This window comes from Pituophis catenifer, unplaced genomic scaffold (genome assembly GCF_029215685.1).
Source record: "Pituophis catenifer annectens isolate HBS135680 unplaced genomic scaffold, rPitCat1.0.hap2 SCAF_3, whole genome shotgun sequence".
Classification (NCBI taxonomy): Eukaryota; Metazoa; Chordata; class Lepidosauria; order Squamata; family Colubridae; genus Pituophis; species Pituophis catenifer.
The window spans coordinates 99,402,784-99,420,925 of record NW_027256883.1 but is presented as its reverse complement, the minus strand read 5'-3'; the positions used below and the strand labels follow the sequence as shown (position 1 = coordinate 99,420,925).

The window sequence follows — 18,142 nt, the reverse complement described above, 5'->3', positions numbered from 1 at the left end:
TGTACACTGTGATGGAAATCAAGAATAATTGTTGATTACTGAAATTCCATTTTGCATGTAGACATGCACGTGTAGTGTTTGGGTATTGTGAAAATCACTATTTCAAGGCTAACCTCAGATCACGAGGTAACTGAGGACTTAGATACACTGAGGATATGATGTGCACCATCATTAGGAAAATCGTTCTCTTTTTTTCTAACTAAGCATACCTAATCACTTGTGTTATCAGAAATTTAAGCAGATACATTTTATTATTTAAATGAATAAAATGTCCAAAGAATTAATATAACTATTTAAAATATTTTATGGAGAGCAGCATAATCTCATAAATCATAAATCAAAGAAGAATCATAATGATAAACATGTAGCTGGGTCCCCTAGGTCAAAAAAAGCAGTATCCTATTGTAAAATTCTACAAAGCAGAAATAACAAATCAGTTATATATTAGGTAAAATGTATTCATATAATCCATTTGTATATTATTCCACACAAATACAGTCAAAGTGAATGGAACAGCATAAGGGCATTCTTGTTATTTTCAATCTGGCTTGCTTAAAACAGTTTTCAAAGTTTGTCTCTGATGTTCTTTTATAGAAAGGACCCATTCTTTTCAGGCTAGAGGATTCTTGCATGTATCTTCTGACAGAGACAGAATGATGGATGGAGTTGGTAATTGTAATCTAGTGATAGGAAAGCCAGTCACTTTGACCAGAGTTCATATTTGCACCTATTGCTTGATTTACAGTACAACTTGGGCCTCCAGATTTAGCAGCAGGATCTTCAGACAGAGGAACTTTGCCCTGCAAATTGTAAAAGGAAACATTGTAATTTTTCCAATACTGAATTATATTTGCATAGCTACTTTCAGTGAATTATATTGCAATATGAAGACATACTATAAGATGCCTTGCCTAGCATATGAGTCAAAAAACACCAGGTTTAAACTGTGTATATGGATATTCTCTCTCTCTCTCCCCTCCCTCCCTCCATCCCTTTCTGTCCCTCCCTCTCTCTCTCTCTCTAACCTATTGGCACATTTAACTTGAGCCCAACCAGAAGAAGAAACAAAGATAGGTTTAAAGTATTGTCCACTATTTTCAACTTTCTAAATTATAATAAATTGTTCAGAACATTAACAATCTACTTGTATTGCTCCAAAATACTGATATTCTTTATTATATATATATATATATATATATATATATATATATATATATATATATATATATATAATATTTTCATTCCCCCCCCCTCATATTAACCTATTGGCACATTTAACTTGAGCCCAACGAGAAGAAGAAACAAAGAGAGGTTTAACTGATGGTACGAGACTAAGCAAACCCATATTCTAGGAAGTGACTAAGGAAAATGTCAGATCCCTAAAAGTGATACTGCCATTCAATTGGAGGAAGGAGGAGACTTGGATTCGATTTACTAGCATTGCCTGTGTCAACAGATATTTTACAATCTATATCCTGGCGCCAAAGAGCCCTGAGATACTCTTTACCTGGAGGAATTTTTATGATAGCCATGTGGGTTGTTTCACTTTAAAGGATAACAGTGGGAATGCATGTTTGTTCGGGTTCTCAGGAAAACTGGGAAAGAAAGCATCTTCAAACCTGTGTATTAGCTAAAATCTGCATTCTGATTAAAGGGAGAGGTCTCTGCTGCTTTAATCCTACTTGTCTTGCCTAAGGGTATTCAGATCTTGCTTTATGTAGGTGGCTATCACTTCTGCTTAATAAAAGAATCCTTTTGAACAACCATGTTTCAAGAGTTCTTCCTTTCTTAAGTTGGAAGGAGAGGCAATCCTTACACAAAGCAAGATCAGCAAAACGATCAACCCAGAGAAGCAATCTTCGCTCTAGTGAGGGGACCTTGCAAACCATGTCTGAACGAAGCACAGAACTGGGAGAAGCTGATTGCTGGGGACAGACATCAACCGCCACCCAGTCGGATGCCTGTTTCATACACCTCCATCAGAGAGGATGAGGTAACCCTGGAGAATCCTGAAAATCCCCGCTGGTCAATTGGCATCGGGAAGAAAGATAGCTGGGATGAGAGAGCCAGAAGAGTCACCCTCAGCTGTGGCAACTGAAAACCGGGGTGGAAACTGGAACTAGAAGCCCTTGCTGAGCAGGGAGGACTGACCGAAGCACCACTGAGGGAGGATTATCTGAAGAGGCATATAACCCAATTGGTGATGGAAACTTTGGAAAATCTCAACATCTGAAGGGAGCCAGGACAACAACCAAAGGGCGCGGAAAGGGCAGCAGTCGTGGATGATGCCATGGGAGGCACCCACCTTCTGGAACCTGCCTATTGAGCAGATGTCACAGCAGCAGGAGAAGGCCCAGGAAACCCTCCCCCCCAGGCAGTATGCACACTGGCGCCCATTCCCAACCAGCCCCGAGTCCCGCAACTGGAAAGAGAAACTTCCTCCCTTGGGGTGAAGTTTGATGGGACTCCACAACAATTAGGATTCTTTGTAGCACATGCTAACACATGTGGCACAAGAGTACGGGCATGATTTCCAAACCCAAGGATCCCAAGTGCGAGTTGTGACCCTAGCCCTAAAGGGTGCCGCTGCCAGATGGATGGTGACCCTGCATAATGCCAACATACCAGAATTGCGGGATTTCGACCATTTCATGACGGCCCTGTGACGCCGGTTTGAGGACCCACTAGCAGATTGCAAAGCACGTGACCACATTAAAGTGGTGAGATAGGGCGACGGCCAGTAGCAGAGCATACTGAAGAATTCCAGGACCTCGCGTGTCGTGTGCACTGGCCAGAAGATATTTTGGTGAGCTGTTTCAAGGACGGGCTGAGTGATGATCTATACAATGCCTGTGTGGCCTGAGGTGCACCGAATCACCTACATGAATGGTACGTCACCGCCAAAGAAGCTGAGATCGATATGGCCAGAAACCAGTATCGAGCAGGGTGAGTATGGAAGAAATCCCCACCCCAATGGAAGCAAGAGCCACTCAAACCACAAACCACATTCTCTCTGAGAGCTTCAGCCTGTTTCAAGTGTGGAAAAGAGGGGCACCAAGCTGCAAAGTGTCATTCGCAAACACCTGCCTGGGACCACCCACCGGGGGAGAACCCTGCAAAACTGGGCTGGCATGGGAAGGAGACTGCCCTGAGGAGCAGGGAGACCATAGAAGTTCCATGTCCTCCCCCCTTTGGGGAGGAAACCCTGGCATCTGAACAGGAGAAATCACACTCATTCGGAAGCAATCCAGATGATGAACCACTGGTAAGCAAACCAATTAAACTGCTTACCCTCCCCCTAAGACTATTTATCCCAAACTAGGACAGGGAGATAAATATCTCCACTCTAGTGGATTCAGGGTGCACCCGTTGTTTGATCAGCCCAACCCTAGTAGGGAAGATAGGGATTAATGTAAGAAAGCTGAAAAACCCCATGGCTTTCTGCCAACTAGATGGGTCAATAGCAGGAGGGGAGCCAGCTTCTTTTGCTACCGAGCCTCTACATATAGGCATCAGAAGCCACAAGGAAATGCTTACATTTATAGTGGCACCTGGCATGGAATGGCCGTTGGTCCTGGGCCTTGCATGGCTGAAAAAATGGAACCCAAAAATCAATTGGAAACAAGGCATCATAAAATTTCAGATGAATGTGACTTTTGCTGAGAGTCCACATAAAAGAACTGAGGGGGCAGAGAATCGAGAAACAGCTATGCCTGGTCACGCCATACCAACTGAGGGCATACCCATAGAATACAAGGATTTGACTGAGGTTTTTAGCAAAAAAGCCTCAGATGAGCTCCCCACCACCGTGCCACTGACTGTGCAATAGAAATCTTACCCGGTGCGAAACTCCCTAAACCCAAGATGTACAGCATGTCACCAAGGGAGTTGGAAGAGCTGAGAACATTTATTGAGAAAAACCTAGCAAGGGGTTTCATCGAGCCAGCCCGACCTAAAATCGCAGCTCCAGTGCTATTTAGGGAGAAAAAAGATGGCTCAAAACGTCTATGTGTTGATTTTCGTACCCTGAATGCGATCAGTGTGGAGAACATGTATCCCTCCCCCTTATGAAAGATATGCTAGCACACCTCGCTAAAGGGAATTTTTTTTCAAAGCTGGACTTAAGGAAGGCTTACTACCGTGTCAGAATTAAGGAGGGGGACGAGTGGAAAATGGCATTTAACACCCCTCTCGGCTGCTACCAATTCAAGGTGCTCCCCTTTGGGTTACAAGGAGCTCCTGCAGTGTTTATGCAGTTAATAAATGAAGTGCTGCATCAGCATTTATATAAGGGGGTCCTAAGATAGGTTTAAAGTATTGTCCACTATTTTCAACTTTCTAAATTATAATAAATTGTTCAGAACATTAACAATCTACTTGTATTGCTCCAAAATACTGATATTCTTTATTATATATATATATATATATATATATATATATATATATATATATATATATATATATTATATTATATTTTCATTCCCCCCCCTCATATTAACCTATTGGCTCATTTAACTTGAGCCCAACGAGAAGAAGAAACAAAGAGAGGTTTAACTGATGGTACGAGACTAAGCAAACCCATATTCTAGGAAGTGACTAAGGAAAATGTCAGATCCCTAAAAGTGATACTGCCATTCAATTGGAGGAAGGAGGAGACTTGGATTCGATTTACTAGCATTGCCTGTGTCAACAGATATTTTACAATCTATATCCTGGCGCCAAAGAGCCCTGAGATCCTCTTTACCTGGAGGAATTTTTATGATAGCCATATGGGTTGTTTCACTTTAAAGGATAACAGTGGGAATGCATGTTTGTTCGGGTTCTCAGGGAAACTGGGAAAGAAAGCATCTTCACACTTGTGTATTGGCTAAAATCTGCATTCTGACTTAAAGGGAGGGGTCTCTACTGCTTTAATCCTACTTGTCTTGCCTAAGGGTAGTCAGATCTTGCTTTAAGTGGGTGGCTATCACTTCTGCTTAATAAAAGAATCCTTTTGAACAACCACATTTCAAGAGTTCTTCTTTCTTAAATTGGAAGGAGAGGCAATCCTTACAGAAAATGTCAGAGCACTCAGAAGCAACTGGGCAGCACTGTGACGGGTCACTCCATTCTGTTCTGATTTAGTATTTGGATCAGTAGAACAGTAAAAAACAACAATACTGCATGTTTTGAATGATTTCTATTTAAAAAATTTGTAGAGAGAAAAATCTGTAATGTTAATTGGCAAGATTCACTAATGTATGAAGATTACAAGTGAAATAGCAAGAAAGTGGAGGGGAAATACCTGAAGCCTATTCTACAGGAAGCAGTATAGATGGCACTGTGGAAAGTCTCCCCCCTCCCCAAAGAATGAAATATTTTGGGAAATATTTAAAAAGGCAGGATAAAGTATTTCCCCTAAAGGAGAAATGAAAAAAAATCATAAGGGAGGCAGAAACGAGCCCGTTTCCTTGCCCCAAGCAGAAACTGAGGTGGCCAGCATTTTGAAATGCATATTTGGTAATCCATTCAGAAAGACTGGGTCAAGACAGAAACTCAGACTAACAACAAACAAAAGGTTGACAAAATTAGCTCAGACAAACACCTAGGATTTGCATTTCCTATTTTGCCTATAGAGCCAGTTATGACCCCTACATAACCCCATAGGAATCCAGAAGGTATTAAAAACCCACCCATCCTAAACTCCATTTTGTCAGCTGCCACAGAACCCTGGTGGTTCTGCTTCATCAATAAATGAACCCCCTTTCCAATCAGCTCCCAGCCTCCATTTTATTTCCAACGTCTTTCTCCCTGCTTGGAACTGAACCAGATGGATTTTCCTTCTGCTCAGCCCACTATCTCTATCAGCCTGTACTTTTAGGTAATACTTGCATTTTAAAATAATAAATATATGTAGATTAACATGAGAAAAAATGAAAGAAGAGAAGATGAAATCATAGTGGAAAAAAGATAAATGGAACAACAATATGTGAAAGAAAAAGGAGCATCAACTAAAATATTTTTAAAATAGGTATTTTACAATTTAGCAAAAATAAGGAATGCAAGTCAGTATTAACAAAACAGTTTTCTCACCCATTTCTTTGCAGCAATATTTACAACCTGCTCAGAAGTACCATTGATGCCTGAAGAAATCCTAGAGTTCCCTGGGACATTAACATCTCCTGCCGAAAAGACCGGAAAGAGGGGCCTGAGAAATTGGAACTCGCTACTTAAGGATCCACCAGTTAAACAAACATCATAACGGTAAGTTTTGGAAAGCGACCCATTCTGCGAATCAGCACAGTTCTCTGGAGTATCAGCACTGGCAGGTGGGAAGTGAGGATGAGTGGCAGGAAATTGGCTTTGGGGGTCCTTCTTGAACACTTTGACCACAATAAACACAACAATACAGACCAGGAACACAAAGGAGACTGCAGCCAAGCAGATCACCAAATACTTGGTCAAGGTTTTATCTTCTTCCGGTTCTTGCACACTGACATCCACCCTCCTCAGGAAGGGATCTGAAAAGCCATCCACAAGAAGAACATTAAGCAACGCCGTGCTAGTCTGTGGAGGGAGACCGTTGTCTCTGACCAGTATCACCAGCCTCTGCTTGTTTGTATCTCGCTCATTCAGGGCTCTCCTGGTTTTCACTTCCCCATTCTGTGCTCCTATTCTGAAAAGGGCTGGATCCGTGGACTTCAGCAATTCATAGGAAAGCCAAGAGTTTTGGCCAGAATCTGTGTCCACTGCAACCACCTTGGTGACCAGATAACCAGCCTCGGCTGACTTGGGAAGCAGCTCATTGCATGGGGATGTGTTATTCTGGAGGGGATACAAGAAGAAGGGAGCGTTGTCATTCTCATCTATGATGTGGATTCGGACAATCACTTCTGAGCTAAGGGAAGGAGAACCACCATCAGATGCTCTCACAGTGACACTGAAGTATCTTATCTGTTCATAGTCCAGGGATCGGAGGGCATACATGTTTCCTGTTTCAGAGTTGATTGAGATGAAAGTGGGCATGACATCATCATCTTTCCCAGACAAAAGTGAGAAAGTCACTTTAGCATTCAGCATTGTGTCTAGATCCAGAGCATGGACTGAGCCGATGAGGAAGCCTGGAATATTATTCTCCCTGATCTGCATGTCATATGAAGACTTTTCAAAAAGGGGAGAGTTATCATTGACATCGGAGATCTGAACATTGATCAGTCTTGTTGAAGTGAGCCTAGGAGATCCCCAGTCAATGGCAGTGATAGTGATGTTGTATTCAGTGACCGTCTCTCTGTCTAGGGGACTTTGGAGCACAAGCTGATAAAAGTTGTTCATGGTGGCTTTCAGCACAAAAGGGAGATTCATCTGCACGGAGCAGACCGTTTTGCTGTTGTCTCCAGAGTCTTGGTCTCTCACACTGAAGAGGGCCACCATTGTGTCTGGGGGAGAGTCCTCCTTTAAAGCGTTGGTCAGAGATATGATGGACACTTCTGGGGGGTTGTCATTCTCATCTTCAACCTCTATCAGTACATTGCAGTGCCCTGAAAGACCCCCTCCATCTGTTGCTTTGATGTTCATGTTATAGGTTTTCTCTTTTTCATAATCAATCTGTCCCCAAACAATTATATCACCAGTAATTTCATTTAAATAAAACAAATTGTTTATTCTTTCTAGGACTCGATGGAATGAGTAGAGTATCTGTGCATTTGAACCCAAATCCAGATCTGTAGCTTCCACCTTAATCACAAGAGTGCCCTTAGGGAGATTCTCCTTTATTCTTGCCTTATATTCAAATTTACTAAACAGAGGAAAGTTATCATTATTATCCAGAACATTAATATTAATTTGAACTGTGCCGGTTTTCTTTGGAACTCCTCCATCAATAGCCATTAGAATCAATTCAAGGCGTGGCATCCTTTCCCTATCTAGTGACGTCTCCAGAACAAGATCTACATAGTGGTTTCCATTTTTATTCCTTTGCACATCAAGCCGAAAATGGTCATTGGGACTCAGAATATAGTTTTGGATGCTATTTTCTCCCAAGTCCTCATCCTGTGCTGATTCCAAGGGGAATGTTGTATTTTCAGGAACATTCTCAGGAATGTCCAGCAGCATTTCATTTTTCCAAAATTTGGGTGCATTGTCATTCACATCTTCTATCTTGATTTCAATATTAAAGATATCTAAGGGGTTTTCCAAGACAAGCTGAGAAAGAAGTAGACAAGGATCATTCTGGCTACATAAAGCTTCTCTGTCTATTTTATCATTAATCAACAGATTCCCAGTATGAATATCAAGATGGAAGTATTCCTGAATTTCCTCAGCAACTAAATGTGCTTTGCGTGTGGAGAGCTCTCCTGTTTTCAGTTTCATTTCCTTGATGACATTAGCCACCAGAAACCCCTTTTTCTTTTCTTCAGGGACAGAAAAGCGAATTGAAGCACACATTACTCTAAGGAATGAGAAAGAGAGAATGACATACAGACCTTGCCTTTTCCAAAAGCAATTCTCCATGACTCCAGTCTCTTCCTTGTAGGCTCAAATTCTGCCCCAAAATTCAGTCTTTCTTTCCTTCCTTTATGATTTAATTGTTCAAATCATAGTTAATTGTTCAGTCTTTTGCCATTTTATAATCTGCAAATGTTTCGCTGCCAGAGTCAAATTCCTTTTGTTCTATTTTGTATTACTGTCTGCCCTGATTCTGAGCAAGCAGAACAGAACTAAATGTCTTTGTTAATATCGCCACCATGTGGCAAAAATTCTATTTGCATGGTTTAGATGCCATAATCACATTGAATCCATTTTTATCTATCCACTAGCTAGCCTACCAAGCAGATTATCTCATTAACTGTTTAATTATATAGAAAAAGAAACAGAGTGACAATCTGCACAAAAAATTTCAAAGTTATTGATAAAGGTTGTAATCCAGTCCTTTCACAGTTGAGTTATGAATGACTATGGGCATATCCAGTGACTCTTTAGGTGGCTTCTGTTGTGTGCCCATGGATATCAAGTTTAACCCTGTGTAAGGAGATCATTTCTGCTTTGAGGCACTTTGCCAACATTTTTCAATGCATTCAGTTTGGATTACAGGTGACAACATCCTTCCACATTTTTTTTTGCTGCGTCTTGTCTAGTGGTGGGATTCAGCCAGTTCGCACCACTTCGGGAGAACCGGTTGTTAACTTTCTGAGCAGTTTGGTGAACTGGTTATTGGAAGAAATCATTAGGGCAGAGAACCGGTTGTTAAATTATTTGAATCCCACCACTGATCTTGTCCCATTTGGGGGGATGTGGGCTTTGAATCAGTTTTTTGATTCTAGAATTGAACAGAACAGAACAGAACAAGTTAGAAGGGATGTTGGAAATTTTCTAGCCAGGAGACCTCTATCATTCCAGACAAACTGCTGTTTGTCTTATATTGTCTTATAAAACTTTAGTGATAGAGCACCCACAACTTCTGAATGCAAGTTCCACTGATTGATTGACAGCAAGTTTCTCTTTATTTCTAGGAAAATTTCTTCTTGTCCTGCATTCAGGTACTTTGGACAATAGGTGACCCTTATGGCAGTTCCAGAAGTGGGATTCAGCAAATTTGACCCAGTTTGGCCAAACCAGTTGTTAACTTTGTGTGCAGTTCAGCGAACCGACTGATCCCACTAGTGGTTGGCCCCACCCCTCGCCCCTCACCCCTCCGCTTCCAGACACTCCTCACATTGGCTGGCCTCTCCTGGGGCCATTTTGGCATCTTGGCATTCCTCTAACTGCCCCCCCACCCCCTCCAAGCAAACAAAACCCCAAGGCATTTCTGACAAGGCACTTGGAGGGAGGGACTGGAGCTATTAAACAAGCAGCAAAACTAAGTGCCTGAAGGACACTGAAGCCTCTTCATGGATGGTGGCCTGCAGGTAGGTGTGGCGGGGGGTGGCCCTCCATACCTCCCTCTGCAGGCCCAGCCAAGTGCCCTTCCTCCTCCCCCACAGGTGGCCCCAGAGCTGCCGCCATCCCTGCACCCAAGCGAGGCTGCCCTTCTGGCCTGCATCTGCCACCTGGGTGCACTCTGTTGTGGGGGCAAGGCTCGGTCACCTTCAGGCCCAGCTCTCAGCTCCCACGAGGTCCAAGAGAAAGCACCTGGTCTGGGTACACAGCCCTTCATGACAGAGCCCTTCCCAGGGACCAAAGCCTTGGATGACTTAATCTATCCTGAAGGCATTGAGGGGCTCCAGAGCTTCCACATGCTTCCACCAGCCTGACCGCCCTGCCCTTCAGATCCCAATGGGGCCAGCGCCTGGTGGTGCTCCTGGCAGGCGGGCAGGACTGTCCCGGGGCTGCACATGCACACCTCACCATGGAGCAATGGCTTCCACCCCAGAGCAGTGGTCTCCCCCTCAGGCCATCTGGCCCAGAAGCAGCGCGTCCTGTTGTGGGCTGGATGTGGGACCCGAGGTGGAGGGGACGGCGAGCGGGCAGCAGTCACCCAGAGACCCCATGGAAGCATCAGGCCCAAAAGGTGAGTGAGCCTCGCTGTGTCCCCCTGAGGCGGCTCTTCGGGCAAGTGCAGTTGGTCTCCCTCCCCCGCCATCAGCCTTACCTTCCAGAGCTTCCACATGCCTCCGCCAGCCTGAATGCTTCAGATCCCAATAGGGCCAGCGCATGGCTCCCCACGAAGGTAAGTCCAACAGTGGGGGCCAGATCCGAGTTTGACATCCCTGTTCTAAATGGTCAAGATTATTGAGTAGAAGGAAGACTACTTTCAAACTGCACTAAGAAAATGTGCCTGAAAGTCAACTTTGCAATGGGAGAGAGAGAGAGAAAAAGTTCCTATTTTCCAAAAGTGGTTGAAGTCCCCTTTCCAGTGGCAATTAGGTGGTGTAAATCAACCTTCTATGACCATCCCTTTAGAATGAGTTGCGTATATAAAATGTATTGGCCATCCTTGGAAAGTGATAATATCCAGTAAATATCCCAATATGTTGGCATCCTGTCCCCATGTCTTTCCATGTTGCAAAAAGTGATTTTTCACTGATCACCTCTGCATTATTAAAACCTTCAACTATTTCATACCCCTTCTTTTTTTTTATTGAAAAGTTTTATAAGAGATACAAACAATTTTCTCCCCCCCACCCTTTCCCCCTCCCCACATAATAGAAAATGTACATTTTCTTATACATGATAAATCCTACATATACATGTTTCCCTTAAAGAAAGCATTAAAATAAGACATTTTAATTACATTCAGAGTTGCTCTTCTTCTCTTTCTTCCCTCATTCCACAACAAACCTTCTTCTCCTCCTCCTTTCTTTCCCTTCCCTCCCTCCTCTTCTCTCCTACTTTCTCCTTCCTCCTCTCCTACCTCATCCTACTTCCTTTTCCTTTCCCCCACTTCTCTCTTCTTCCCCCCTTCTCGCCTTCACTCCTACTCCTGTCCCCTTCCCTTCCTCCTCTCCTTTCTTCCATTCCTCTCCCTCCATCTCCTCTTCCTACCCTCTCCTCCTCTCTCCTTTCTAACTTCTTTGCTGTGAAATATTCTCCTCCTTTAGTATCTGAGCAACTCCTGTATTCTAATCGTAGATACTTTCTTCTGTTAAAACATTTCTCTATTCACCAGTTTTTCCCCACCCCAACCCTTATCCCACCCTCCCCACCCCCCCTGATTTTCTAGAGCAAAAACAGGGTATAGCATCTAACAAACATACTCTAAAATAAACTAACTAATTATAAAGTTCAAAACTCCCACACGTTCTTTAACTCCCCTTGCTCCAATTCATCAACCTCCCTTTTATAAATTCTCAAGACCAATTAAATTAAATTCATTCTTCCTGGTTATAAAAAAACTTTTTCTTGATGCATAATCCAGTACTTTAGCAGTATTACAAGCAATAAAAATCATGAATAAATTTCATTTCCTTACCCTCGAACATCATTCTTTTTCAACATTATTCCCTAATAAAATTCTGAATTTAATATTAATCCTCTTTCCTTCAAAAAATTGGGCATCTTGAAATCTTACACATTTTATCTCATATATCTTTTAAAATAATATAATCTTATGTTAATCATTATAAAAATCTCTTAATACCATTAAAACACTTATTTACCAGATATAAATTTCAAAATCTGCAGGAGGATATCTTTCAAATTTTCAATTAACCATTTTAATACCTCTAACTTTTTAGAAAGCAGCCCTTTTACTATCCAGAACTAATTATCATTTTGTAGTAGAATTCTAAATTTAACATTAATCCTCTTTGCTTCAAAAAGTTGGGCATCTTGAAAACTTACACAATTTATCTCATATATCTTTTAAAATAATATAATTTTATGTTAAACATTTTAAAAATCTCTTAATACCATTAAAACACATAATTGCCAAATGCAAATTTCAAAATCTACAGGATGATATCTTTCTTAATCTTCTGTTCTTCTCTTCTTTCTATATTTTTCCAATCCTTTTTTTTTTATAAATTCTTTCAAGATTCCCCCCAATTTTATTTTTGAAAATTTTAAAATGTTGATTTGAGGTTGATGTTTCTGAAATACTCGCTCTCTTCTTGAAGTCACGTTTTCTAATTTGAAATCCACATTTCGACTCTTTTTTTTATTATTATTTGATTTATATGCTGCCCTTCTCCGGAGACTCAGGGCAGCTTACAATGCGCTAAGCAATAGCCTTCATTCTTTTGTATATTTATACAAAGTCAGTTTATTGCCCCCACAACTGAGTCCTCAATTTACCTACCTTAGAAAGGATGGAAGGCTGAGTCAACCTTGAGCCTTGGCAAGATTCGAACCTGCAGTAATTGCAGGCAGCTGTTCTTAATAACAGGGTGCTTTAGACCACTGTACTACCAAGTCTCTTTTTGACCATTTGTTTTTCACGTTTCTGGAAGACTTCACCTCATAGTTCCCCAAATCCTGTCCAGATTAAGCATTACATTACTCGTATCACTCTCCACCAATCAAACTTGACCCTTGATCATAAACTGCATTACAAAACCTGTCAGAGTTTGTTGCAGAAATTAAATCCAGAAGCATACACAGATAAACTGATTCAGCAGGATTCATCAACTTCTTTATATACATAATAACAGATGAAGTATTTACAATACCAATAGTTGATTCTTCAAGATGGTAGAAGTTATTGCAACTATCACTTATGGGAAAGATTGCAATAATCAAGATGAATATATTACTGAGATTGTTGTTCTTATTCCAAACAATTCCAATCAGAATTGAAAAGACCTATTTTCAACACCTTAATAAAATAATGAGGAAGTTCATATGGCAGGGTAAAAAGGCAAAAATTAATATAAAGTTGTTACAAGATGTAAGAATAAGGGGAGGATTTGGACTGCCGAACTGGGAATTAGGCAACAACACTGACTTGGATGAAAGAATGGATAGAATTAAGAAATACAAGATTATTAATTTTGGAAGGACATGATTTACAATTGGATGGCATGCTTTTTTATGGTATGGTAGAAGTAAGATACATACGTATTTTCATAGACATTATGTAAGAAATGCATATTAAGTAAGAAATGCAAATTATTAGTATGGGAGAACATTAGAGATAAATATTAAGTGAAAATTCCAACATGGCTATCAATATTGGAAGCACTAATACACCCAAATATGGTTAATTTTAAAAATATGTTTAGATATAAAGATTTACTTACAGATAAGGGGGAATTGAAAGGGAAACAAGAATTGATAGAACAAGAGATTGTGATGGACTGGTACAGTATATGTATACGCAAATACAAGCAAGATATGAAAAAGATGCAAAATTATATGGTTTCTATTTAGAAATGACAGATCTGGATAGGATACTCATGGGAACAGAGGACAAAATAATTTTTAAAAATTATAACTTTTTGCTTAGTATTGAATTAGAAGAAGAGCAAGTAAAAGAAACAATGATTGCATAGGCAAAAAATTGTGGATGCTCAATTGAGCTTGATAGATGGCAACAATTATGAGAAAGGAACTATAAACTAACAATGTTGACTGCATATAAAGAGAATCAATATAAAATGTTTTACAGATGGCATATGCCTCCTGAAAAATTGGCAAAAATGTTTAAAGATAAGTCAGTTAAATGTTGGAAATGCCACCAAATACCAGGATCTTATTATCATATGTGGTAGACTTGTCCAAAAGCTAAAGATTATTGGAGCAGAATTAAGATATGGATAGAAGAAATGACTCAATAACATATTGATTTAAAACCTGAGTTGTTCCTACTGGGTATCCTACCAGAGAAAATTAGTAAAGAGAATGTATATTTGATTATACATATAATAACTGCAGCAAGAATAGTATTTGCACAAAGATGGAAAGCAGAGAAAATCGCTTTAGAAGGGGAAGTAATTAGAAAAATTTTGGACTGCGCAGAGATGAATAGATTAACTTTAATGATTAAAGAGAAAGAGGATAACGGAATATTTTAAGATATGGGGGAAGTTTTATGATTGGATAGAAAAGAGATATAGATAAAGAATTTGATAAGTAAACAGGAGAAAGTTACATTAAATATATGTATTTTGGGGAAAATATTGAAATAGAGAAATGGGATTTATTAAGGAAAAAATAAGAAGAGGAGTAACAAAAAGAAGTCACCAAAGAAACACCGAGATGACACACAGAAGGACTGATATATTATATGTTTGTTTGTCTTTTAAAAAAAATCTTTTTTATTAAAAAAACATGGTAGAAGTTACAGGCAGAACACAAGGCAGGAGAGAACAGTTAGTTTCATTTCAGCAGAGAAGACAGCACGCACAGATTGCTTAGTTTCAGTTTCAATTCTCTGCACAGACTCAGAGCTGCAGACTAAGACAAGCCCTGGCTTCAGTCTGTCTCAGCTCCCAATTGTCTGACTTAGTTGCTATGCCTATTCATTGGCTGATCTTGTTACCAGGTCTCTCCCAGTTCATGAATAATCTGACAAAACCTTTTTCTAATCAATGTATTCAAATCTCATTTAAACAGTTTTTAATTCACTTCACATTCCTTCTCTCAAACACCCATTCAACAATCTGCAACATTTTAAACACCTTCAAATTGCTTTCTTTCAGGAAAATTGTAGAGTTTTATTTTAAGGCAGGATCTATTTCAGAAACTCCCCCCCACCCAAATTTCATGGAGGGTAAAACCAATACAAATTTGTCAATATATCACCCTAAATAAACTAGTTCTCTGGAAATTCACAGTAATGAACCTTAGTACACAGCTGTGGTGGCACAGTAGTTAGAAATTGCAGGCTATCTCTACCAATTGCCAGGAGTTTGATCCTGACTGGCTCAAGGTTGACTCAGCCTTCCATACTTCCGAGGTCAGTAAAATGATGATCCAAATTGTTGGGAACAATATGCTGACTCTTAGAGAAAGATGTAAAGCACTGTGAAGTGGTATAAAAGTACTAATAGATAATCTTTCATTTTGAAAAATTAATTATTTCAGAGTCATTCAAACTATATAGATTTATAATGTAATTATATTAATAATTATTCTCACCTGGGATATAGGCTCTCTTTCTTCCAATTGATTAGGAAGATTATGGCAATCATTATGAAACTGTGGATTCAGCAGAGTTTTTTGATGCTCCATAGTAAAAACAGGAAAGAAAGGCCTAAGGAATTTAAACTCACTGCTCAGAGACCCATCAGTTAAGCACACTTCATAGTTGTAGGCCTGGGAAGATGTCCCAATATTAGGATCCACACACTTGTCTTGCAAATTTGGTCCCCCAGGGAAATTCAATGCAGAATGAGAACTTCCTAAGAACTTCTTTCGCTTCTGAAACTTGGTTGCAATAAACACCATAACAGAAAGCAGAAAAATGGATGAGATGGCAACCAAACAGATAATCAAATACAGTGTCAGAATATGATCTCCCTCCTGCAGGACTTCACCCTTAGGATTATCCATAATTTTCATGTAAGGATCAGAGAAGCCGTCCACTAGAAGAATTCTTAGGGTCACAGAGGCAGACTGAGGAGGATGCCCATTATCACTAACTGCCACAATAAGAATGTGTTTGAAACTGTCTCGGATGTTCACCGGCCTCATGGTTTTCACCTCCCCATTCTGAGTCCCAACAGTGAAGAGACTCGGATCTGTGGCCTTCAGCAACTGATAGGAAAGCCAAGAATTCTGCCCTGAATCTCTGTCCACTGCCACCACTTTGGTGACTAGGTAGCCTGTCTCTGCTCCCCTGGGAACCAGATCATTTGATGGAGAAGTGCTGTTCTGAAGGGGGCAGAGGATGAAGGGGGCATTGTCGTTTTCATCGGTGATAAGAACTTGGACCATCGTTTCTGAGCTCAGAGGAGGTGATCCTTTATCTACAGCCCTCACCATCACCTGGAAATCTTGTATATCCTCATAATCCATAGATCGAATGGCATACAAATTCCCAGTTTCAGAGTTGATGGAGATGTAAGATGATGCAGGCTCTTCCCTGATCTTTCCAAACAAAAGAGAGTAGGTTACTTTGGCATTCTGTTCTGTGTCCACATCTGCAGCATGGACTGATCCAATGAACAGTCCTGGAATGTTGTTTTCTCTTAAGTGCAAATTGTAGAAACCTCTTTCAAACATTGGAGGGTTATCATTGATGTCTGAAAGTTGAATGCTAATAACTGTGATTGAAGTGAGTCTGGGAGAACCTTGGTCGATGGCTGTGATGGTGATGTTATAACATGACATTTGTTCTCTGTCCAATGGCTGTTGAGTCACAAGCTGGTAATAGTTGTTCTTTGTGCGTTTCAGGTGAAAAGGTAGATTTGCATCAATGTTACAGGTAGTTCTGGCATTATCTCCAGAATCTTCATCCTTGACACTGAATACAGCCAGCAGTGTTTCAGGTGGAGAGTTTTCTGGGAAGGGATTGGCAATGGATGATATAGTTACCTCAGGGTAATTATCATTCTCATCCTCAACATCAATAAGGACTTTGCAATATGCAGACAGTCCCCCTCCATCTGTTGCTTTGATGTTGAGTTCATAATTTTGTTTTTCTTCATAATCAATTTTCCCTACAAGCGTAATTTCTCCAGTATGATTGTTTAACCTGAACGATCGGAGTATATCTGTTGGTGCTTGGCTAAAAGTGTAAATGATGTAAGCATTGGATCCAATGTCTTTGTCAGTGGCTTCAACTTTAGCAACCAATGAACCTGGATGACTATTTTCCATTAGCTGCACTTTATACATTGTTTGTTCAAATTGGGGCACGTTATCATTGTTATCCAGAATATCAATAATTATCTGTGCTATGCCAGTTCTCCTTGGGATCCCTCCATCCACAGCTTCCAGAGTGAAGATAAACTGAGGGATCATCTCACGGTCTAACGGTTTTGCCAAAAGCAGTTCTGCATATTTGCTGCCATCATTTTGACTTTGTACGTCCAGCTTAAAATATTCGCTTGTGCTAAGTATGTAGTTCTGGATAGCATTTTCCCCTTTGTCTAAATCATGGGCTGTCTCTAAGAGGAAACGTGCATTTATGGGAGTCTGCTCAGGTATTTCAAAAATGATTTGATTCTTAGAGAACGTAGGGGAATTATCATTGACATCTTCTACCTGAACTTCAATTCTGAACACTTGCAAAGGATTTTCCAATACAATTTCAAAGAACTGAATGCAAGGATCATTCAGAGCACACAAAACCTCTCGGTCAATTTTATCCTTTAATATTATATTCCCAGAGTGAGGATCCAGCTGGAAATCCTGCCTGGAACTCTTAGAAATCAACTGTGCTCTGCGAGCAGAAAGCTCCTTCACATCTACTTTCAAATCTTTTAGCACATTTGCTACTATTGATCCAGCTTTCTTCTCCTCAGGCACTGAATAGCGGAATGGTTCACACAACATACCAGAGCTACATAGAGAAATAAAGAATAAGACCACTTGCCTGCTAGGATGAGATATTTCCATTTTCTCAGCCTCTTTTTGCGAATATGATTCTTTGTAAAGCAGCTCCTACAATTTCTTTTATATTTTTGATCAGTATTTTTTGGTATTCATGCTCAAATATTTTCTTCAGAAATTTCTCAAGATTTAATTGAGAGCTGTTGCCTTTTGTTCTGAGATTCCTTTTTCTAATGACTAGATCATTTCTGTAAGTAAAGGAATCTCTCTTTTTACTGTTTGGTGCAAT

General features: G+C 40.3%; 2 protein-coding genes across 2 annotated transcripts; both read right to left on the bottom strand.

The window, feature by feature from the left end:
* Window positions 1–469: 469 nt before the first annotated feature.
* On the bottom strand, window positions 470–17,919 carry LOC139315008 (protocadherin beta-1-like). The gene is made up of 2 exons (XM_070941032.1): window positions 16,345–17,919; window positions 470–800 (listed from the first exon to the last, which is right to left on the bottom strand). The coding sequence occupies exons 1-2, from the start codon at window positions 17,917–17,919 to the stop codon at window positions 681–683; spliced, it is 1,695 nt and encodes a 564-aa protein (XP_070797133.1). The 3' UTR covers window positions 470–680.
* LOC139315545 (putative protocadherin beta-18) lies at window positions 3,500–9,716 on the bottom strand. The gene is made up of 3 exons (XM_070941927.1): window positions 9,667–9,716; window positions 6,073–8,428; window positions 3,500–3,589 (listed from the first exon to the last, which is right to left on the bottom strand). Exons 1-3 carry the CDS (start codon window positions 9,714–9,716, stop codon window positions 3,500–3,502), a joined length of 2,496 nt encoding a protein of 831 aa, XP_070798028.1.
* Window positions 17,920–18,142: the final 223 nt, after the last annotated feature.